At 40.8% G+C, this 23,254-nt stretch overlaps 2 protein-coding genes across 7 annotated transcripts in view; both read right to left on the bottom strand.

Moving 5' to 3' along the window:
* abca4a (ATP-binding cassette, sub-family A (ABC1), member 4a) overlaps positions 1 to 11,087 on the bottom strand; it is a 35,189-nt gene extending 24,102 nt beyond the window's left edge. For 2 of the 3 annotated variants that reach the window (XM_037079291.1, XM_037079293.1), the window contains exons 1-9: positions 11,022 to 11,087; positions 9,816 to 9,909; positions 9,520 to 9,661; positions 9,175 to 9,314; positions 6,593 to 6,720; positions 5,435 to 5,632; positions 2,075 to 2,164; positions 598 to 832; positions 45 to 184 (exon numbers count right to left, since the gene is read on the bottom strand). In XM_037079291.1, the coding sequence (XP_036935186.1) occupies positions 45 to 184; positions 598 to 832; positions 2,075 to 2,164; positions 5,435 to 5,632; positions 6,593 to 6,720; positions 9,175 to 9,314; positions 9,520 to 9,661; positions 9,816 to 9,909; positions 11,022 to 11,087 (1,233 nt within the window). Of the gene's footprint in view, positions 1 to 44; positions 185 to 597; positions 833 to 2,074; positions 2,165 to 5,434; positions 5,633 to 6,592; positions 6,721 to 9,174; positions 9,315 to 9,519; positions 9,662 to 9,815; positions 9,910 to 10,296; positions 10,519 to 11,021 lie in introns of those variants that run through there. The other variant, XM_037079292.1, reaches the window with a different exon arrangement.
* A 941-nt stretch (positions 11,088 to 12,028) lies between these two features.
* The window catches only part of arhgap29a (Rho GTPase activating protein 29a), a 34,559-nt gene continuing 23,333 nt past the window's right edge, over positions 12,029 to 23,254 (bottom strand). For 3 of the 4 annotated variants that reach the window (XM_037079169.1, XM_037079170.1, XM_037079172.1), the window contains 12 exons: positions 22,811 to 22,948; positions 22,509 to 22,699; positions 19,813 to 19,982; positions 19,161 to 19,289; positions 17,276 to 17,374; positions 16,911 to 17,074; positions 15,738 to 15,926; positions 15,239 to 15,376; positions 14,829 to 15,064; positions 14,429 to 14,744; positions 14,165 to 14,273; positions 12,029 to 13,993 (listed from right to left, as the gene is read on the bottom strand). In XM_037079169.1, coding sequence (XP_036935064.1) covers positions 13,032 to 13,993; positions 14,165 to 14,273; positions 14,429 to 14,744; positions 14,829 to 15,064; positions 15,239 to 15,376; positions 15,738 to 15,926; positions 16,911 to 17,074; positions 17,276 to 17,374; positions 19,161 to 19,289; positions 19,813 to 19,982; positions 22,509 to 22,699; positions 22,811 to 22,948 — 2,841 coding nt within the window. In that variant the 3' untranslated portion in view covers positions 12,029 to 13,031. The remainder of the gene's footprint in view (positions 13,994 to 14,164; positions 14,274 to 14,428; positions 14,745 to 14,828; positions 15,065 to 15,238; positions 15,377 to 15,737; positions 15,927 to 16,910; positions 17,075 to 17,275; positions 17,375 to 19,160; positions 19,290 to 19,812; positions 19,983 to 22,508; positions 22,700 to 22,810; positions 22,949 to 23,254) is intronic. The other variant, XM_037079171.1, reaches the window with a different exon arrangement.

Genomic DNA, 23,254 nt, shown 5'->3' with positions numbered 1-23,254 from the left:
CTGCTTTGGATAAATACATCCACCAAGCTGTCAGTGCTGCTTACATTTCGTATGATCTGCCTGACAGCCGGTGAGTCCGGGGCGTAGAGGATCTGTCCCATCAGCATTGGCTTGACAGAGTTCCACATGATCCTGGTGGCAGGGTTGGATTCCAGTTCTTTCATCATATCGTTGCAGAAAGGACCTGAGGACATGGACAATGTGTTAGTTATACATTTTATTGAAAAGAATATGGAAAATGGATAAATTAGATTTGTGTTTATCCACAGATACTGACTACATTCTGAAAAATAGCTCACACAGAAAAATGTTAACTGGAAAACAAGAACCTTTTGTACTTTATCAGCACCTGCAGTCGACACTTGCTGCTGCTGGTGCAAAATTATGACAAAAACCCATGACCCCATCTGTACAGTACACTATGAAAAGATTTAGAGACAGCCTATAATATGTGAAGGAAAACGGTTATGCAGAAGCATCATTCCTGTCTCATGAAAAAGGCTGCTGCATTTAAAGTAAAATTTAAAAGGCCATACTGGAAGAATGCCTACTCTATTATCTGTCATAATAATATACTTTTACTAAGGGTCAACTCACTGGTGCTGTTGTCGTACGTGTAGTCGCCCTGCGCCCTGCCGCCGCTGATCCCCAGGAAGGCTTTGTAGTTATTGTCCTCGTACCAGTTGAAGGACGTGACTCGGGAGAAAGCACCCTCAGTGTAGCCACAGACCAGGCTGGAGGCAGCGGCCATCACCTGCCTGAAGGAGAGATCCTTCTGGAAGAGAGGGGTCATGACCTCAAAAAGCTCACTGAAACTATTCCTCTGGCGCATCTGTGGAGAGATAAGAAGAAAATCAAGAGCTTAAATAAGAACAGAGAAGAGTGAGCTTTTAGATGAAATACAGTCTAGTTTTTACCTATAACAGTTATTCTATTTAAAGATAAGCAGCTACAAGGAATTTTCATTTCTTTGATGAATCCGGCACCCCCTGTGGATAAAAGTGGTATGACTACCATCACATCCTGTGGTAAGGAGGAGTGGTTATGCTCATGACGTTCACTATGTTGCAACATTTTCTTCTTGGTTATAGTCAGATTGCAACAGTTCAGTGTTGTGAACCTGCTACAGCTCAGATTAGCACCTCTGGCTGATCACAGAACTAACTTATCATACTGTATTTATTTAACCTTAAAAAAATACAAGTTACAGTAAACCCTTATTTGGCAACAAACAGGCGATCTACCTATTGGCACTGTCCAATGAAAACCTTGTGTCTCAAAACCCTGTTTTGTTTTATTTTTTCAGATAAATCAAAGGACAAAATTTTAATTTTAGTTAAAAAAAATCTTAAACTAAATCTTAATCTACACTTAAAACACATTGTCACAAAGTGTTATTTTTTTTCTATCCATGAAAACTCGTTTGGTCACAGTGTTTTCAGTTGCTGAAAGGATCTTTGGAAGCCTTGGATTTTAAGGGCGAGGAATGACTCATCCCCGCGACTGTCTCGACGACAGAATGTCTGTCGTCGGGACATAGACAAGTGTCTTGCCAACAGGATGTTGGACTGTCAGCTGCCCTAAATAACCCATGGAAACAGCCACAACAAACAAAAAAAGTATTTCCACAAATCCATGTTGGACTGAATGTTTTGAGTACAGGTACACCACAAATTACATTAATGAGACACCTCACCAAAGTGAAAACATGATCACACTGACAAGGGAAACACAAGCAGATAAATAAGAATGTGAGAGAACAGCAAACACAAACAGATCACTCAATCAGCACTTGTGTTTAATCTTTTCCGTGTCTGGAGGCTTCACCTGTTCTCGCAGCCGCAGTGTTGTTTCAACTGGGATGGTCACATAGTGATGATGTATCTGTTTTCGAGGCTAAACAGGCTTGTTCTGGATTTAGCCTTCCTCATACGCACTAAATGATATCCCCCTACTGTCTGTGTTTGTGTAGAAACTCAGGCGAGAGGAAGCAACTGTTTCCTGACAGTTAAAATTAGCAGGCGGTGAACTTTTGAATGGAGCTAGACCGCGGGCTGCAGGAGCCGTGCCTTACCTCTCGCAGTTTGTCCGAGGTGGCAGAGATGACCCGTACCCAGAGGCGAATGTCAATGCCTTGAGAGTGATTGTCCAGCATGAGAGGAAGCTGGGGGAAAAACAAAAAAAAACAATATTTAATCTATGCAGCAGCAGCGTTCTGTTTCTTAAAGGGTAACTGAGTAGCACTGCGTATGTGAAAAAGTAGGATACTGCATTGTGTGGCTCCAGGGAAAGCTGCATGTAGCTGCTGAGTAACTGCCCCCATGGATGTCACTAATTTGCATTGTGGGTTATGCAGGCAGCAGATTTCGAGGAGGGAAGACGAAGGCATGTTTTTCAAACTGTCCATACATACAACAGTTTTAGTGGAATGAAATGCTAAGACTGTTGACTGCTTTCAAAAACCTGGCACCTGCATTACCCATAATGCAATTAGCCACTGAGTGACATTTTCTATGTTGTCTATATCTGGTGGACACTGTTTTTTTTCTTGAGGATGTGCAGGTTTGCCCAAAGATCCTCCAGCCAGCTCTCAACACAATAGGCTAAAGGTCCAGGAAACAGCATGAGGCTAAGACACAGAACTAGCAGAGGAGACATCCTTCCCTCTTACATATATAGAGAGAGCAGTGACCACACGTTGACTTTCCATATTGGACAAGAAGCCCAAATGCCAAACTTCCTCAAGTGTTTGCTTTTCAACTGTTCACAATCCAGCGCCTCTCCAGATAAAACAAACACTGCTTTGAAACTGGCACGTCCTACACAGCAATCCTTCTTTGAGGATCCTCAACTGACTTCATTCAGACGAGCATGCAACTTAAAATACTGTCTCGTCTATTCTTATCTTTACAGACCTCCATTGTCCAGTCGGATATCATCCCACCCTGCACTCACTGCTTGATCCCCACTGTGGCAAAAGAATTATGTGCATCAACAGACAGGGATTAAATTCAAAATCCACTCCTGTAAACTGTAGTAGCACTCAGACATCTATATACTGAAATACTCTGTGTATAACAGCCCGGTTCAGAAACAGAGGACTGCAGAACAAAAGAATGATTGATAAACAAGATGCAAGATGCTATGCAAAGAACGTGCCTGGATCTATATACTGAACACAACTGATCATATGGATTATGGAAAAAATCAAATGATCTCGGTATGATTGTTCCTTACAAGGTTTGATAGTTTCTATAATATCTGCATGCGTGATATGCATATATGATGTATACATCACCTATAATCTGTGGCATCTTGCGTCATACGGCTATTTGCTTAGTGCAGGCATTTAAACATCTACACTACCACCGCTTTAGCTTCCTGCTCCAAGCACAATCAGGGACAGACTGTTGGCCCAGACTTGGCCCAGTCTCATGTGATTGTGGCTGGATTAGGTTAAGGCAGAGGGCAGCCATTGTTGCTGTCTGTCCATTGTGGCCCATGTTTACTCTCAGTGCCCCATGATTACTTAGGAGAGGAGTGCCTCTTCACTAAGCTAATTACAGAGGTAAAGTCAGCTCAGCTAATGCGTATGGCTGTTTCACAAGTAGTCTGCATGACTCCTTCTGTACCTATTTGAAGCATGTTGGCAGAGCTGCAGCACAATCGTAATATAGACTCTTGCAGATAAAAAAAATAGGCCCTGCTTCTAGTGTAAGGTCTTCAAGGAAATTTCTTCAACTGAGTGGTGGCAGCTCATATATGGAGATAATGTTGTGAGTTTGTTGTGTTTATAAAGTATTACATTAATCAGACAGCAAATCAAGGTACACAAGTGGGGATCAACGGAACTAATTCAGTCAGATATAATGTAAATTGCGGCTTCTACTAAAACACCAGGAGTTAATAATGCACGTTCTCTCAACTTAAGTTTCAACATCTAAATTAATGGTCTCCACATTTGCAGATTCTAATCCACATAAAAAAAAATATCTTGTAAGTGCATAAGTGTAAGAACTTCTTTTGTGGAAACTGTCATACACATGAAGAAAAGGTTTGTGAAAATGTCCATGACATTATTTCATTTTAATAATTATATCATTATACACACTTGACATATAATTTTATCTATACAAGACTCAACAGGAACGTGTTGATGCAGGGTGATATCTGTATTTCAAACATTCCACACTTTTATATCAAGCTTATTACATTTTTAAAAAGCAGTAAAGGTTCTTCAACATGCCCGGGGAAATATGTGGTACTATTACTAGTAGAATTTGGACTTTATTTACTTTAGACTCAAAGCCAACATGCATTTCCCTGAGAAATATTTGTCCCACCCTGTGAGTCAGCGCTCTTATAAAAATAATGACAGCTGTTTATCCACTGTGGGTCCTGCTTTAAACAGGCTCTATGCGAAGCCTGTGTGAGCTTGTTAAGTTTCGATCCAGATGTGATTTGAGCACAAACTGCTGAAGTAAATTCAGACAAAGGCTGCAACCAGGAGAAAATAACCTCAATGTAAAAACTATGACATGTTCCTTAAATGGTGTGACGAAGCAGTAAGGGATTTAATGTACAATGGCTTTAAAATAGTTGGCGTACCTCTTCAGAAATAGTTCATAAACATGGCTTTAAAATGTAGCCAATGAAAATCATGTCGTGAGAAAGTAACAAGGGGAAAGGTCCTAATATAAATGTGGCATTTTCAGTTTCCAAAATGGGGATATGATTTATTTTAATCACTTAAAAAACAAAATCTCTCAATAAATGAGCTGGTCAACCAGATTAAGGCATCACTCAGACACAAAGGTTAACACTCATATGACACTGCTTGATAACTGTTTTGCAAATGTCATGTCCTGCCAAACACTATACTTCCCTAAGACAGCTTAACTTCAAGTATTTGCGCCAGCTAATTTGCTGACAGTGAATAGCAATCACAGATTTTTGTAAATAAATATGGCAACATCCCAAATGGGATTCATCCAACCACAGCTCTATACTGGCATTGCCTATTCATAAACTTTAGGGATAACTGCCAAATGATGTCAAATGTATGTATCTAATTATGTTTCTGGAGGCTTTATACAGTCAGAGCACAACATATGGCTCGAAAAAGTCTGTCAGTGGCATGACCAGTGTATAAATGTGGAGCAATAGCTCAAGGTCTAATCATGACAGAATGGATTTGATTCTAAGTAAATAAAAATCAACAATTAACTGACAATTAAGACTCATGGCACATGTCCACAATTTACTAGGGTAACAACTGAAGGTATTATTTACCTAAAATGGTTAAAGAAACTGCCATTATTTTGTATGTAATTATTGTCAGGTTAACCTTTGACATGCTCATATTTTCAAGCCTGTAAATCTACTACTAGCAAACGCAAGTAGCAAAGCCTTGTAAGTCTCAGCCAACACTGACCAGCCGGAAGAGTTTGAAAAAGTCGACATTGGCGTAGAACTTGTCCTCGATGATCTGAAGGCGCTGTGGGGTAAGGATGCACATGGCGTTGCGAACAGAATAGACTCCTCTGCGGCTGGGGAAGATGAGGAACCGCTCCAGGAGAGTCAGGCTGCAGGCAATGTCCTTTAAATGCAAGGCTGGAACCCCAAAGGCAAACTGGGAGAATGGAAGTGGACAGGAGACATACTTAGTTGGTTGGTTTTGAGAAAGGACTTGAGGAAGCTGATTGCCGACATCATTGCACTGTGATGTCTTTTGTTGAACTTCACAGATCAGTATTTTCTAGTCTATTTCCTCAATTGAAATGGCTTCCAAACTAAAAGAATTAACACTGCAGTCTAAAATTGAAAATTATAAATACTATTTAAAATACTCTGTAAATGGTTAATAAACAGTGCGGGTCATATTTTAATTAAAGTTTCATTTACTTTACCATTTATTATTATGGTTATCATAATGAGTTAACCTTCAAAATTGATGACCTATCTGTATTTCACACTACTGTTGAGTATTACATCAAGGTAACTCAAGAGGCAGACGAACCTCAGACACCATCCAATGACGCCATTACTGTGTTTACCATATAATCCTGCCTGCTGAAGTGCCACATGGGTGCAAGCAGTGATTTACTGAACTCTACAAACCACAGAAGAGGGAGTGGAGTGTCAGTAGGCTTGACAGTTGGCCTTATGTGTCAGGATAAAGTGCCGTGGATTGATGTATGTGTCTCTTACTGTGTAGAATGCCAAAGGAAAATTTCATCCAGCTGTTTTCCAGCGAAGATTACTGGTACCAACTGAATAATACATCCATCATGTCTGACGACAACTAACCAAGCACAAAAATGAAGTAGATGTGCCCTGAAGTGCAGAAGGAGCGAGTCTCGTAAATTATTTTCTCGTCCTCAGCAGAATAACTGATGTTAACATCCATGATATGGTGATTACATGTTGGCAGATGCATTGCAATATTTCAAAAGCAATGTTAAATTGATGTGACACATGTGCAATACCTATCCAAACATGTAATGAGTTGTGTGTGTGTTTGTGTGTGTGTGTGCGTGTGTGCGTGTGTGTGTGTGTGTGTGTGTGTGTGTGTGTGTGTGTGTGTATGTACCTGTTCAGGCCTGATTTGAGCATTGACTAGCTGATTCACCACAGACTCTGTCAGCGGAACGTCTCTCAGCAGATACGATGTCAGAGTCTCATCGTCCTTTAGGATAGTGTCCAACGTCACACCTCGACCTGCACAGATTCAATTCAATTCAGACAATTCATATGAAGGCCAATGACACTTCAATTATTGTGCACGACTGCTTTGGTTAGAACGACAGGTGACCAGAGTGATCATTCACACCGAACTATGTCTTTGTCATTTTTCATTCAGTAATTATGTATTTAATTTTTGTCCTCTTTTTCACACTGTCTACGGACACGCATTCATAACCCTCCTTATTAGTCTGACAGTGGATACAGGATATGTCGTAAAAAAATCTGGCTACTTAGTGCACATATTTGGGCAGGTTGTGACAAATCTGTAGCATTAAACGTTTAGGAACACAGACAAAGACGCTCCACCTCTGCACTGTCTCATTATTTCCTCTGACCTGTCTGTGCATGAATAAAGTTTGCTTTGCCAAACAAAGTGCTGGTGTGGCCTACATCCAGGTTCAGCCCTAGTTTCACTTGCCTTGGCATTCCCATGCACCCAACAGAGACAAAAAAGGAACTGAGAACCGAGAAAGAGTGAGAAAATGCACGTTTTGGAAGGCTTGTCTCTATCCCAGAGGGGCTGAGGGAAAAAAAATTGTCTGATGGAGCAGTGAGCCAACAAAATCCAGACAAGACAGACAAAATCAAAAACTGTGATTCTGTTGATGGTAACAGCTTGTTTTTGAAATGAAGTTATGTACACCACTGACACAAATGTCTTGGGGGCTGTCAAACGGCTAAATAAAGCAAGTTGTACAGTCAGTCACAATAAATACTTCATCACCCCACTGTGCATGTAGGGCATCTGTAAATTACTTTGTTTGCTGCCTTTTGTAAGCTTATCTTAACACACAGACCAGAAAACGAGGAAAACATAGACAGAGTGTTGAAGTAACAATTTGTAGCATTTTACGTGTATCAGTTACTTTTTTTAATGGCCATATGTGAGTGGATTGTAATGTTATTTCAAAAATGAGACTTCCCTGTCTCTTACGGTTGCCACTTCAAACTTCTGGATGATTTGTTCAAGTTGTTTTATGGTATTAGACTGTGGATTTCTTTATGGAGGAATTGGATCAGACTTTCTGCCACAGTCCAAAGGATGTTTAGGCATGTACTTGAGTGCCCCATTTCAGGGCCTCTGTCCACTCTGCTAACAAAGAGCAGCAGCAACTAACGTTAGTTTAGAAATTGGAGTCCACTAACATGAGCTAAGGACCGCCCTCCAACATAGCGCACAAGTTATGGATGCTAAGCTACGCTAAGCAGTTACCATAGCTGTACCTTCATATTTAATGCACAGATATGAGAGGAGCTATCGATGTTGTCATCTAACTCTCCACAGGAAAAAAGTTAAAAAAACAACAAAAAAAAAACAAATCCTTTAAGGGCATTACTTAAATTCCATGAGTAACTTCCCATCAGACAAAAGGCTTTTCTTATACCTATAATTATGTAGATATATACCTATAGACACAGGTGCATGCACACATTAATGGATACACGCACACTTGGTCATAATCAAGGGATTTGCATATGAATTGCACACATCCACACAAACTGTTGGCATTTTTCTATCTAATTTGCCCCGGTCAGGATGAGTCCATCTCAAAAATTACATAACTTGGTTCTCAACATGATTCAATTTTCTTTCCAGGGTCTCATGGAAACTACGTGTGGAATGTAGATCCATATCGCTGTTAGCTCTGTTAGTCCATCTCCATAATTCTCCACGAGAGAGCGCGACCAGACATAATCATTCACAGCCAGGAATGCACTCAGCCTCATTCCACACCCATAATAAAGGTTTATTTTGCCAGCAGGGATACATGCTGTATACACAGTACAGGTTTATATATAATGGATACGATGACATGAGCAGAGAACTGTTTGCATTGTTTAGTGTCCCTTGAGATGGGATCAGTGTTTCTAAGTTCTCTCATGGAGAGAGGAACATGGATAGGGGGGAGCACGTGATTTGCTTTCCCACCAAATAAACAAGACGATGGTCGCGAAAGTAAGCAGATTACATTACGGGCCTCTCTTAAACCTGTGTGACATAATCCTGTTATAGTGTATAGATACACAGACAGGCTGATGGGAAAGTGCGTGACATCTGATGGAGACTGTGACGCGATCTCTGGGCAGATGATTCAGACTTTTTCCCAAGTTTTTAAAAACCATGACCTGACATTTATCGCCCAATTCTCTCAAAATTAACAAACCAGTGCATTGTTTAGTCACACAATAATATCATATCTTTACAAATTACAATGGCAAGTCAATTTGGGTAGAGGAATAGTGTTAAGTGCCTGGAACTAAACTCTTTGTTTGCTCTTCCGGGAGCAGAACAATAAGGACATTTGCAATGCCAAATGTGTCATGCTACATACCAACTAACCAGAATAACCTAACTGACCTTGGGTTAGCCCCTGGAGAGAAATTAGATGTTCTCACAGTATGTTGACGAAATGCTGGAGCACTGACCTGAGATCTGTTCAGGATGGGTGCGCAGTGTGTCCATGAAGTTACTCATGGCATTCAGTTCCCTCCAGAGACGGCCGAGCTGCGTGAACTCTGGGTCGCTCAAAAGGAGCTCCTGGGCATCCGAGTATAACCGAGCCAAACTGAGGGGCAGGGTCAGCAACACATCGCACACGTTAACAGCAGCTTAGCAGCATATTCATTCACATGTGATTGTATGTAGAACCCAATACGGAGACATTTAAACATATTCTCTTTGACCTCATTGCATAATTTGAATGTTTTCATGGGAATCTGACACCCCTGGCCTTAAACATCCTGCCCCTGCAAACCCAAGGTGACGCTCACATGGAGTTGTTGTAGTTGGACACCAGGCCAGGAGATTCACCACGGGTGGGGTATTGAAAACAGGGGTTGTTGGCATTACAGAGGATTCCCTGGATCCATGGCAGGACCCCTGTGGAGGGCATGGCCTTGTTGGGGAAGTGGCCTGAGGCGGAGGAGATTCAGTTGGCTTTCAGTGCTTTGCAAAAGTCATGTATGAATATTTATGAAAAGGGACGCCATGTAAAGCACAGGACATCCTATTTATCCCTCTATGGATTAAACATGTTTCTGATATTGCTTAAGAGTTGTTTGCTTACATTCATGCTGACGGTAGAGCGGATTCACTCTTCTTAGCCACACGAGTCCCATGAACAGCATAACGGGCCACATGATCTCCATGAAGAAACGCACCTGGTTGAGCAGTGCGACATAAATGGAATATGTTGAGCTTAGCCATGATGCACTTTGGTTTAAACGCTGTTTCCGGACAGCAAATGGGTGATTCCAATGAATACCAAAGTACTAAAAGGCTAAACGGCCAAAACCGGCAAAATAGAGCAAGGAAGCTTCAGCACTATGTTCTCACTTGATAATAAAAGCTCCTGTGAATGTTAGCTGAGTAGCATTGCTAATGTCAGTTAGCTCTGGCTAAGCTTTCAAGAGCAATTAAAGCAACTTTATGGAACTGGGTTACCCTTAAAATAACCATTTTGAAAACACCTATCGCACTTTTTAAATTGGGTGGGCTTTCTTTCGAGAAAGTGCCATCAAAACTGAATGGAAAGTGAAGTCACAGACCATCAACTACGTTAGTAAAACTGTGTCATATTTCCTGGAGAAAAGGTTTTCTGGTCCCGTCTGATGTTGTCCAGCTGCTCTGCCTCGACTCTTTGTATGTATAAAGCTTTACTTATCGCTGAAGTAGCCGCTGCCGCTAACCATAGCTGTCGTTAGCTAGGAAGCTCTGTTAGCTGACTCTGCAGAGACATGACTGGGGAATGTGGCGCTGGGGCATTGTTGGTGCTTACATGACTAGCACAGAAACTTTTGCACCACCAGGTAACCAAGAGGTGGACTCAGTCTCAAAACTCTTAACTGTTATTAAGCACTACTGGCTGCGTTAAAAAAAAAAAAAAAAAAAAAAAGCTGTCGACTCTATTTTGTTGATTATTAGTAATGTAATCACATTGAATGTAAGTGTACAAGTGTCCATATTTACAGCAGTGTACTCAATTTGTGATTGAAAGCTGTAGGAATGCCAAATTGCAAAAAAAAAAGAAATGTTATGTTGCTTTAAAGAGGATTAGTTAACTCAGCAAAAATAACAAAGACATGTTCCTGTTGTTCATTATAGTGCTTTCACATTTCACTTGATCATGGTCCAATTCGTCAAACAAAGAAAGTCTTTTCATTAAAGGAACGTTGTATCCCCTGCAAAGAATGACACCTGAAGGTTATCTTAGCCAACTCCAACCCTGATGGGAATAAATGCAGTGTGTAATTGATGGATGACAGGATTTTACCCTCTGCCTCCTGCGGACTGTCCAGTTCTTCCACAGCAGGAGTCTGACCTGTCTTCCTGCCCCCATCTCTCCTCCTTTTCACCCCCTGCAGGGGCCGGCACCAGCCAACAAACCTGTATTCAACCAGTCCACAATACTCTTGTTAAGCTAGATATAGCTACCACATGTTTTACAAAGCATGACTTAAATTTAAAAAAAAAATTAAAAAAAAATTCACTCAGAAAATTCAATTGTACAAACTCCCGTGTACAACATATAGTTGTCCATCCATTCATCCAGCGAGCGCTCCATGTGAAGGCTAGCAATAGCTCTGTAATGAGGTTAATGAGCTCAAGACACTTCACACGGTCAGCATAACAGCCATAGACCTTTAAACAGTCTATAAAGATTCTCTCAGCACTACTCATCGTTCTTCCATCTACTTTATAACACTAATTATTGCACATTCCCCATGCTTGTATCAATATCAACTTGAATCTAGGCAAGTCTTGCGCAATATTATGGCTACTCCATCACAAATTTCATTGACTACATTTCAAAGTGGTTATTAGTCTGGCATGATATATCACTTACCTCAGAGGAGCACCTGTTCTGCAAAATGATATCCAGTAAATAAAGCATAACAACACATATTCTACCGAGTGCGCCTTGGGGTTGCTAACACAGCTCAAGTCCAGACCTTGTGAATAGTTAAGCAGATTGATTTAATCTCCTTTCTCAGTGCTGGAGGTCTGCTAACTCTCTCATCCATTTGTGGAGCCGAGCCCGACATGACCCAACCACCTGCCCTAAGTTACACTGTATAATCCTCTCTCAGTTATACTCCTACAACTGGTAAAAAGATAAATATCCCATTATAATTACAACTCAACAAAAACTTCCATCTCTATACATTCAGTTTGTTTGCTCGACAATAACATTGCACAACTACGAGTAATCATGGGAACACTTCTTTGATAAAGTTGCCACAACTTTAGAAGATCTGGAGAAGAATAAACAAAGCATCCTTGAAGTTGTCGGATATATTTTAATAAGTTACAAAAGGGTTTTTGTTTTCAAGTACCTGTTTTTTTTACACTGAACTTTTCAACATTCTGTCAACCTTGTACATTGCCATAAAAAAACAGATACCATTTAAATAAATGATGCACTTCTGATTACTTACAAAGAACCTGTAAGGTTTAGGTTATTGATGAAGTACTTCAGTTGTGAAAAGAAGAACAGCTTTGGCTAAAAAGAAATGTAAATGTTATCTTAAAATAAGAAAGATAATGCCATTATACAATCCAGGGGTACTTCTAAAAGCTTTGTTTCAGATCAGTTTAAGTTGACAACATACAAGTTCAACAGTATAAAAACAAGTGAATGTATACCCTTTGCAACTGGTGATTCAAAACATTACCAAATGCCTATACACATACCCAGTACAGCATGTAACAAAGGTCATAATATTGCTTTATACACAAGTTATTATAAAAATTATTAGTTATAACCTAACTGTAACAGTTTAAAACATTCTGACAGTTAACACGACTCTGAAAAGGTTTGTGGAAGAGTATTGATGTCAGGTAAGTGCACCAAACTTTTTTAAAAAATGTGGCTACATGCACTATTGTAACAATTCAAACCGTTTTTTGGTATATAAACATATATAGATAGTGAGCCTGTAAAAACTTTGTACAAAATTGTTCAAAAAAAAAAAAATGTAATTGCACAGTTTCAAAAATAATCATAAATATTCTGACGAAGAGCCAGAGTGTACTGAGTGAGTGATTGGTAAATGAAATATTGGTGAAGCTTGTTAAAAATATACAGCATTTTAAGTGCATCTTGTTTGTCTTCTGAGGACCAAAAGGTACATTTAATTGCCCACACAGTGCCCACATTCATAGTACATCCGGAAATCGTCTTTACAGGTGTTTCTTATTCTTTTTCCAATAGAATATGGCACACATTGTTAGCATTTGAGTGCTGTTTTTGAAGATCTGATGATCCGTGATGCTCAGATGATCACACAAAATGAGCCTCTCGATGTTCTACCTCTTGGAGGCGTCTGGGTCTCAGTCTCTGGTACACTGGTTTGGCCTGGTTTGGGCCCAGTTCCTCAGGGCTAGAGCTGGGAGACATGGCTGCCTGCTCAGCCTCATTACCCTCCTCAAGAGGCTCATCTACAGACACCTCTATCTCAATCCCCAACTCCTCTTCTTCCTCCTCCTCCTCCTCCTCCTCCTCCTCATCTTCATCCTCATCTTCATCCTCAGCGCTGTTGGCTAATGCACAGTTCTGCAGCGCTTTCGTTTTGCTCCCTGACGGGGGCTTGTAGAAGGTCCCTGGGGGAGGCTGGAGAGTTCTAGGGGCCCTGAAAGCTGTTGCAACAGGATTGAACTTGGTAACATTGTCCTCCCTTCTTAATGTCCTGCTGGGTCGCACTGCGACAGTATAAGGTCTGTGGGGGTAGATGGTGCTAATAGAGCTCCCAGTAGTCCCAAGGGAGAAGGATGATGAGGACACAGAAGCAGATACGTTGCTGGCATCCACTGCTGTACTGTCTGTGGGCAAACTGGCCACAATTCTTACAGTTCTGGAAGAAACTTCATGCTTGTACTGTTTGTCCCAAGTTCTGCGTAGTGTCTGTGTGTCAATAAATGTACTCCGGTAATGTGTGCCTGCTCGCAGCATTGTGTTCTCGGTTTCGTCCACCTCCTCAATGGGCTGGTCACAGCTACCACCCCTCCGGTCATCTTGGTCAGTGCTGTTCCGCGTGTTATTCTCGTCAACCTGGCCCCTGTTGAACATTTGTTCAGCTGGCATGCTGATTGGCCTGGAGGAGAGTTTGCTGCGCGGGTGTCGAAGCTGGACCCTGGTGACGGTGATATGCTGAGAACGACTGAGGCCTCTCTCGCCAGGTTTACGGACCTCATCAACACTTGATGTCAAAACCCCATTGAAGGTCTCTGAATCCACTTCATCAGCTTTATAAAAAGAGATTAACAAGAGGTTAAAAGCATATCAAGTAAAATGATGTGGGCTGTAGCAATCAAAGACAATATCCAGCTGCCAGAGTAAAAGAACTTGGAATAACTGGAATAATGGCCTGACAGAATTGCATTCTATTGGTTACCTAGCTTGGTAAAAATACTGACCAGGTTTAAAGTCACTTCCGTCGAGGCTTCGCGTGCTTTCCTGAACCTCAGCCAATAAGTGGGAAGAAGGAATTATGGAAGAATGCCTCTTATACACCTTGGAACTCTGCTATAATGATAAGAAAGACAGAAATCAGGACAAAATACGAAGCATCAATCCACCATTTAATATTAAATGACAAATGGACAAATGTGCTGTATATTACACAGATATATAATTTTGCTACATGCTGTGCCAAAAAAACTAAACTAATGTCTAATTACCTCCTTAATGTCTCCCAATGACTTTGAGTGCCTGCTCAGCTGCTGCTCCTTCTCCTGGTGGGTTAGGCGGGTGTCAGGGCGGGGTTGGGCATCGATCTCTGTAGGTGAGGTGCCACTCAGTGGACTGAGCGGGGTGTCAAAGACCATCTCGTAGTGCCTGATCAGGAGCTCAATAACAAGTGCCTGATAGGGGTAATCCACCAGAGAGGAAAGGGAAACTTCTGCATCCGCCTGCCTCGGTTTGATCAGTGTTGGACCAAAGATGATACCGAGGTTGCTGGCTGTCATCTTATTCTCCTCTGACTGCTCTGTCACACTGGAGAGAGGAGGGGTTCTTGCTCATAATAATGACCAATAACAATGCACTGAGCAGAAATGTGTTTGACTGAAGTTGCCATACCGGTGCAGATGTTCTATGAGGAACTGCAGTGTCTTGTAATGAGCTGGTGGCAGTTGCTTCAGTAGGTCCTTGATTTTGAAGAGAACCCGGTTGAGCTCCACACTGACCTGGGCCGGAGCCACTGAGGTGGGACTGAGCCGCAATGCTTCCAGTTCCTCCACAATGATACTCTGACTTTCTTTGGCCAAACCGATAAAATCATTGTAGTAGCGGAACAGGATGAGCGGCTCTGGAAGCTGAAGAGGAAAGTGTGAGGGGAAAAAAAATAAATAAATGCAACAAGGAAGTGAATTATGAACAGAAACACCAGAATTATGTGAGTAAATAGACAAATGGGACAAAAATAGAAATTAGATTATGAGATAAGAGGTGGGAGTTATAGGGTTAGATAAGGTTTAAAAGCAGCTGACCTGTCTCAGGTAGAGTTTGAGTACGTTGCTAATGTCGTGGGGATAAAGCTCTGAGAGCTCCACCAGGTGCTTGCCATTCTCAAACGCCTGGCACAACTTCTCAACCCGAGACTTGGCACCATTCACGCGGTAGATCCCCTGCACAGCACAAAGACAAAATGCAATGAACAGTGGAAAATTTGCTGCAATTTTTAGGATCAGCATGGCAAAACTGTCTAACAACAGCTTCAGAATATTAACACGATATAGTTGGAAGTAAAATTTGGGATCATAACAGTGGACCCTCTTTAGTGAAGCCAATGAGAGAATGTTGGATGCAGCTACATCCTGTCAGAGGCAACACTATTTTAATTGTGGCCAACATCACCATAAACAATATAGCTGATGTGGAATAGAGGCAATCTATAGTACCAATCACTTTATGGTAATATCTTTACAGTAATTATCCAATTATTGATCTGACAATAATACTTCCTCTATCATATCTGGCTTAGAATACCTTGATGTTGAGCGCTCTGTTCTCAATTTCTGATGTACACTTCCGTATGATGAAGGGAATGCCGTCCTGACTGTTCTTAGCTGCCTGCGTGAAGTCAATGCCAAAGAGGTGGAGCCTTCCCTGGAGTTTCTTATGGCCGCACTGGATGGCCAGGGTTTCCAGGCACTTCTTATGGCAGGCTAACGAACACTGCAAAGATGATGATGATGTGTATTTCAGTTATTAAATTGATAGGATCAGACAGTTTAAGACACTGCTGAAAAGCAGAGATCATAAAAGATGAGATGGACTTTTGATCATAAAGGTAGCAGCAGTGAAGATAACACAAGGATAATGCTTAAGTTCAGTGATTATACATAACCAATCAGAACAATACTACAAACATTCACACATTCACTGGCTCTCTGGATTGTAATTGCAACTTGTGTTTAAAAAAAAAAAAAAAACATTGGGTGATTAATCCAATTTCGAATCTTTAGTTAAATTGACCTTGACCAATAGATGTACTTATTGCTTCATATCTCACACTGGAGCCAGTCAGACCCTCAACTCCTGCTGGTCCAAGCTATTTACAGCCTAAAAGTTGCTTGGTTGTGAACTGCTTCATTCTCGTAACCCACTGGACCAGAAACATGGAATGTTTCCAATACACTGCAGAGTTAGTGTCATTCTTCCCTTGTCAATGTCTCTACCAGCATTACATAACCTAGCCAACTCTTTGTTATGGTCTTGTGTATCTTCAGTGTATCTAATAAATATGGAAAGAAATTGGATCGAAAATAAACAGTGGGGGGTGCAGGGGTAATGCAGGCGACTGCTCGGAAGATGAACAAAAGGTCTTTAGTTTCCACTGCTCGTTTCCCGACTGAGACCAGTTGGTGGACTTGGTCTCTGAGGAGAGCCTGTAGCCAGTTTCAACTTTTCCCTTTAGTCAAAGGTTTTGATGAGGGGAGAGGTGGTCTCTCCCCTTTGTTTTTGTTTGATTTTCGCTCACCATGAGTGATAAAGAGGCTATTGTGAAACTTTGGCAATCTTCATCTTGAACTTGTAATACTCTGAATGCTGTGGACTCAAAACATTTAACATTTAAGGTCCAAATAGAGGATCATGTTTGGATCGTGTTTTGTTTCATTTGTTCGAAAACAAAATAAAAAGAAAAGAAACCAAGGTTACCTCCTCACACTCTGCTCCATGGAACACCACCAGGCTGTCGCACTCCCTACATTTGGATGGAGCTCTGAGCTTCCTCAGCTTGTGAGTTTGGGCAGCCTTGGACATCTGGGTGTTTCTAAAAGGACCCGGGGAGCTGGCTGTTTCGATTATCATCTCACTTAAACCTTTAGAGTGGAGGACAAGAAAGAAGAAACAGAAGCCTTTATTTTTTCTTCTTCTGTATAAATGTAGTGACACTTCTGAATCCCATTGAGAAAAAGGTTCATTCTCATACACGATTAAAACAGATTGTACTTAACAGATAAAATTAAGAAAGTTAAAAGCTAAAAGACACACAAAATACATGCAGAACATGAGGGACTCACCATTATCAGAGGGAGATGGAGGCTCTCTCTCATCCAAGTCATCAGCAGATGACATGGTGCCAGTGGAGGGGGTTCTGGGTAGTCTCCTCTTAAAGTCTCCTGAACAGTAAAACATTACACACCAGTTAGTCCACATCTCCACAATGACATCAGGTCAATTCTGCTCAAAGCGCCAGTGGTTTATGTACAGTAGTGGGATAGTAGTACTGAGCCCTGGAGTGAGAGAACTCTCTTTAAGGTGTGGCCCACCTGTGCTGTTTACTGTCGTTGGTAATTCAATTTTGAGTGGGGGATTGTTGGTGATTTACACCTTCATTGCCTGATTAATGCTCTTCAAGGTATTTCATGGATGTTGTGGATTTTCTAATGAGCCCAATAAGGAGGCTCATCAGGAATAGGGAGTGGTGGGTAGGGGGTCACAGGTAACTACAAATATCTGCTTATGAAATAAAACCACCTAATGTTATATTGCAGCAAGTGGAATGTGCAAAGAATGAGCCATTTAAAAAACAACAACTATATAACTATACTAATACTACACAGCTGCAAGATAGTAAAAAAATATTTTAGTAAAATTTATTTTTGAAATGAAAGACTCTCCATTCAGGTAAAAAATGATTTGTTGTTGATTTGATTACTGTAATCACTTGGCAACAACTACTGGAATGGGGTTTCTAGTGAAAAATAAGCATTAGGTGAGGCTTAGAATACAAATACAAAGAATGATAAAATCATGACATTCAAATTTAGTCTTGGGGAGCAAACTACAAAAATCCATATCTTAACAAGTATGTGGAGTCTGATGACTTCAGTTTTTAAAGTTTGTTAAGTTTTTGTATTATTTCTCAAGAAGATCCAGAATATGAATGGGAAAATAAATTCTTGGTGACTTGTTATGGAATAACCTGTTGTTAAGAGTCAGCTGTGAAAGCTGACTTGATAAGGCGAACACATGTCAAATGATCGTAATCTGAAATGACACTAACTTCAGTGGAAATCTTTACTACAGACAATTTGAAGAGGCCCAACATTACAATACAGGACAGGATAGGTCACACATACAGTGTGACACACGTAATGTTGCACAGCAACAGAGGAAACACTGACAAGCTCCAACCTGTACCAGAAACTACTATTTGATGCGTTTGTGTAATTTGTAGACTTACAGAGTTGCATAATGCTCAACAAAGAGCCTCCACTGTAAGTGGTTGCTAAGCCACTTGATTTTAACAAAACACTGCAATAAGGCTGGGTAAACATGGAGATTAAAAAAAAATGTTTGCAGGCCTCAGGGGCACCTAAAGACAGTCAGTGTTGAGAAATGTCCCTCCTGTCTATCAGCTGCAGTGTATTTCGTTATCAATGACATAAGACTTATAAACCTGACACTTAGAGCTTGGTGTCACGTAACAGTTGCGGGAAACAAGATGATTAGGCTTACTAGGGGGTAAACATAAAAATTGGACAGAAAGTTTTATTTCCCTGATAGCTCAGATTCAAGGCATGTAAATATTTAAGTAGAGGATTACAGGTAAAGATTACAGTCATTAGATAACTGTCCTGTTAATGAGTCATTTAGTAGCACACACATCTATTACAACAGTTTATGTTAAAGGGTTAAAGCCAGTAATGTGTTCAGGACATTTAAATAGCTTCCACTCAACTGATAACGAGCCTTCCAGTGCAAAAAGCCTAATAAATCCTTTGCATTTTAATTTAAAGGAACACCTTCCACATGCTCTGGTTTATTTTTTTTATTTCATAATGTTCTTGCCCAGGTTGAAAAAAAAAAACAATTTAAAGCTGAACAAAACTGATTAAACTGCGGTAGTCACAGTTTGAGGTAAGCTTTAGTAAATTAAGCTGGCTGCCTGAATGGCTCTACCTGGGCTTGCAGTGGGTGAGTCCATGGACCGGGACTCGCTGCTCCCTCCAGCACTTTCCGAGTCGCTGCACATTCCTCCACCCTGGCTGGCTGAGGCCCACGGACGAAATGGGGCCTGAATCCGAAGTGCTGGTTTCAAAACAAATAATAACACTGAAAGCCAAACTATTACAGTCCATTTATGTGTTGCCAAAACATAATGTTTACATATTTTGTTTATGACAGACTAGACATGAATGATATAAATGGTACTGAGCATTTAATGGTCAATCAACCTGCAGAGTGTAATGGACTATTTGCCATTCCAGACCTTCAGTATGTTTTGCATATGAAACTTATAACGGCTTTTTTTCCACTTAAGTTGTGAGCTCATTACCACATTCAAGGATCCAACTTGCAGAGTGAATAAAACAAAATGAAATGTACCGATAACAAAACAAGGAAAGTGGTTACAGTTCATATCTTCTGTTACCTTTACCTTTTCATATTACTGTGACATGTTTGTTAGAACCAAAAAGGAGGCTCACCAGAGATAAACCTTTATACCGTCTAAACATTGGGGTTTAGATGAAGTTTGCCCCATAAGACTGTTAAACAGTGCAATATAATACCAGTAGAAACTAGCTTATGCCATCTGATTCGACCTGCGTACCTTGGATGTCAGTGCTACTGTTGGATAGCCTCTCCACGATCTTGGTGTGTTGGGCACTGATGGGACTGTCGACATCATCTGCACCAAGGAGGTCAGAGGTCACAGATGCCTGTGATAAGTTACTGTGGGATGAGTGGCTGCCACTGAGCGAGCACTTGTTGAAAGGAATCCTATGGAGGGAAACAACAGGAAGAAAACTGTTGAAGGCTGAAACACATACCATAACATTTGGACTTGTGATGTCCAGTATTTTGTGAATTTATTCACTACATTTTGAGGTGGAATATTGCTAATCCTAAAAATGTATTTAGGTCAGGTTTATTTAAATAGCTGGTAATAACCAGCTATTGTCGAGCAGTTTGTCTCAGAGGGCTTTATGATCAATGCAACATACAACACCAGTAACCCATCAATACTAAATAAGGATATGGATTAAAAAATGTAGCTGGTGAGAGAAATCATTTCATTCAATCCTGTCCAACCGTGAAAATAATACTGAAATTTCACAGTATTCAAATCTAAGACCTCCAATAACACAGACAAGAATTTGTGTCTAATTTAACATTTCTCCTTTTAGACAATTGCAAAGTAGATCTGCTTGTCAGTCCTTCATCTCATTTTCAATTCCCTGAATAATTACTATATCACAAGATCAGCCTCACTATCAAAGACAGCTGTTGATAAAGAGTTTAACGATGATTAACTCATTCTATCAGACTGATGATTGGCTAATGTACTAACCATGCAACCATTGCTATTTAAAGTCCAAGTCTTACTGAAGCTCACAAAATAGGTCAGTAGTCTTTTTTTTAACCTCTTGAGGACCGATGCATGTGAGTGTGTGTGTCAAAATTTCATTTCCTCTCTCCCAAGTTGAATTCTTTTGATCAGAGGGATCAGAGTTGGGGGGCAGGGGGTAGTGGGAGAAAACTAAGCAAGAACAAAGCACTCTCTTATTTCCATCTGTGTGGTGTGTGGTGTGTGTGGGTGTGTGTGTGTGTGTGTGTGTGTGTGTGTGTGTGTGTATGTGTGTGGGAGACCACAAACCTGTGTCAACAAATTCTCCTAAAGGAAAACCAACTTTTTTGACTGAAGTCCTCACAAGAACGTAGTACTAACTTCACCCACTGACCACAGTGTTTTTCATGTTTGTCAGAAGCAGTGTGTGTGTGTGCATACTTTGAAAGCTACTGAAAACTTTCACAGTGATTTGGTGATATTCGTGGTAAGCCCACTGCCCCAACTCCTCTTTCCTGTGACCACAGTCATTTCCGCAGGAAGCCCTGGCCAACCCAATTGTTTTACGCTTTCCAAAACAAGCTCACTCACTCAGTCACTCCACCTCTCATCAGTGAGGTCTCCAGGACCACAAACCACTTCACTTCACTGGATTTACAACCATTGTTTACTATTTATAGATACTCACCTTTCCACTGACTCCTGTGATGCAAGGTTTAAGCAGTTTACATCAAAATAACTGTATAATTGCCAACACTATGAGGAGAAATGTACACTTTAAAAAAAAAAAAAAAAGAATCAATACAGAATGAAATTAAACTAACTTTGTTTCGAAATGTGAAGCCCTCTGAGAACCACCACTTTATCAGTCTTACAAAAATAAGTCAGTTATCAGTGTTTGTGTTTACTTTCTCAGATTTGAATCAAGGAAATGACTACAGCTGCGTTTCCACTGCATGGTACGACTTGGCTCTACTCAACTCCACTCGTATTTTTTTTTCCACCCCATTGTCAAGAGTTTGATAACTTGTATTACCTTGGTCTAGGTCCCAAGTGAGCTGAGCAGATACTAAAAAGGTGGAGTTAAAACACCGCAGACCAATGTTTGGTCAGAAAGAATCATCACTAGAATTGTCACCTGAGTGACACATATGTCCTGCACACAGGCCACAAATAGCGATGCACAAGTATTTATTCACTTAAACCAAATTAGAAAAAAAAAATAGCAGCTCACAAATCCTGTGGTCTATTAACAAAGTGCAAATTTTCCTCTTTTTGGCTGCCAATGAAAAGATTTCAAAAAGCAAAGGATTTCCTACATTGTTCCTGTTTGTGTGTCTCATTTTGAAGATGACGTCATGGCAGTTACACCATGCGTCACCCTGATGATTAGCAAAAGAATCCCACGTACACTGAGTGGGCACAAGCTGCCATGGAAAACGAAACTGGGGAAAAGTACCTGATATCACTGAGCATCAATTCAAGTTGCTCCATACAATGCACTGGAAACACGGCTCAAGGGGGCTGATGTTGTTAAATTTAAGCACAATTCATCTATAATAAGAATCAGATCTCAGTTCCAGTGGTTTTCAATTTTTCTGGGTCCAAGGTACACTGAAGGGCAAACTAAAATCTCAAGGCACACCTGTATTCATATCTGTGCAAAATAGCCTCGTTATCTAACACTTGTTATCTAATCACATTTTTGAAGGATATTTTTAGGGCACAGAGTTTGGTGCTATATTAGGAAATTAAGGTGTACGACATAGGATATAGTAAATTAAAAACTCATTCATGACTTGTTGCATATTTTGATAATAATGTATGGTTGTAACAAATTAAAAATGATCATCAATAAGTTAAAATACAATCCATTAACTTAAATCACTTGCCCCATGATGATAACAGGAGCTATTGATCCCATGTCTTGTTTAGTAAGCAGTATCTTGATGTCTCACCCTGTGTTTTGTGTGACAGCTGAATCAAAGGAGTGGGACTCCAGACGAGGCCCATCAGTTGGTAGACTCCGGACAAAATCTATATAGCGCTGGCCCGGCTCGTACAGTTTGGCATTTTCACACAGACTCTGGTGGTTGACGGGGAGGGATACGACCTGGGCCTGCTGGAGCTGGAACCAGTTGACTGTCACCTGCAACAAGAAGCAAGCAACATTAACCTCATCATGGGTAGAAAATTATTTCTGATATTCAAGGTGGAATTTTAAATGTTTGACATTTAGAGCAGAAAAGTCAGTACGTACAGCCTTGAGTGTGAGGTCGCACTGGGAGACCATCTCTCGGATCTGGGTGATGATCTCACTCTTGGTGCTGGCCAGATCGACTCTCTTCACCCCAACATCAATCTGGCAGGCCTTGCAGTGCTCCCTGGCCTCCACAGCCTGCCAACAGAGGAAATGCAATTCATCATAATTCTCAGCGCTTTAATTTGTATGAGGGATTTGACTCTGATGCTCATCGGCTCAGACTAGTGCTACAAGAATTAGTTGTCGGTGATTGGAGGAAAGATTAGCTGCCATCTTTAGTGTTACATGAGAACAATTTCCTTAAGCCTGTCTGAATGTACAGCAAACAGAATATTTTCATCCAGCTATAGTTTAATTGATAAAATGCAATTTGAACAGAGAGTGAGTTTGTGGTCCTGCTATGTGGAAAAGGCAGAGTCCAGCCCACTATACTTGTTGTGC

Source organism: Acanthopagrus latus, chromosome 19 (assembly GCF_904848185.1).
Source record: "Acanthopagrus latus isolate v.2019 chromosome 19, fAcaLat1.1, whole genome shotgun sequence".
NCBI lineage: Eukaryota > Metazoa > Chordata > Actinopteri > Spariformes > Sparidae > Acanthopagrus > Acanthopagrus latus.
Note: the sequence above shows the minus strand (reverse complement) of the source record. Positions and strands in the feature narration are given on the sequence as shown.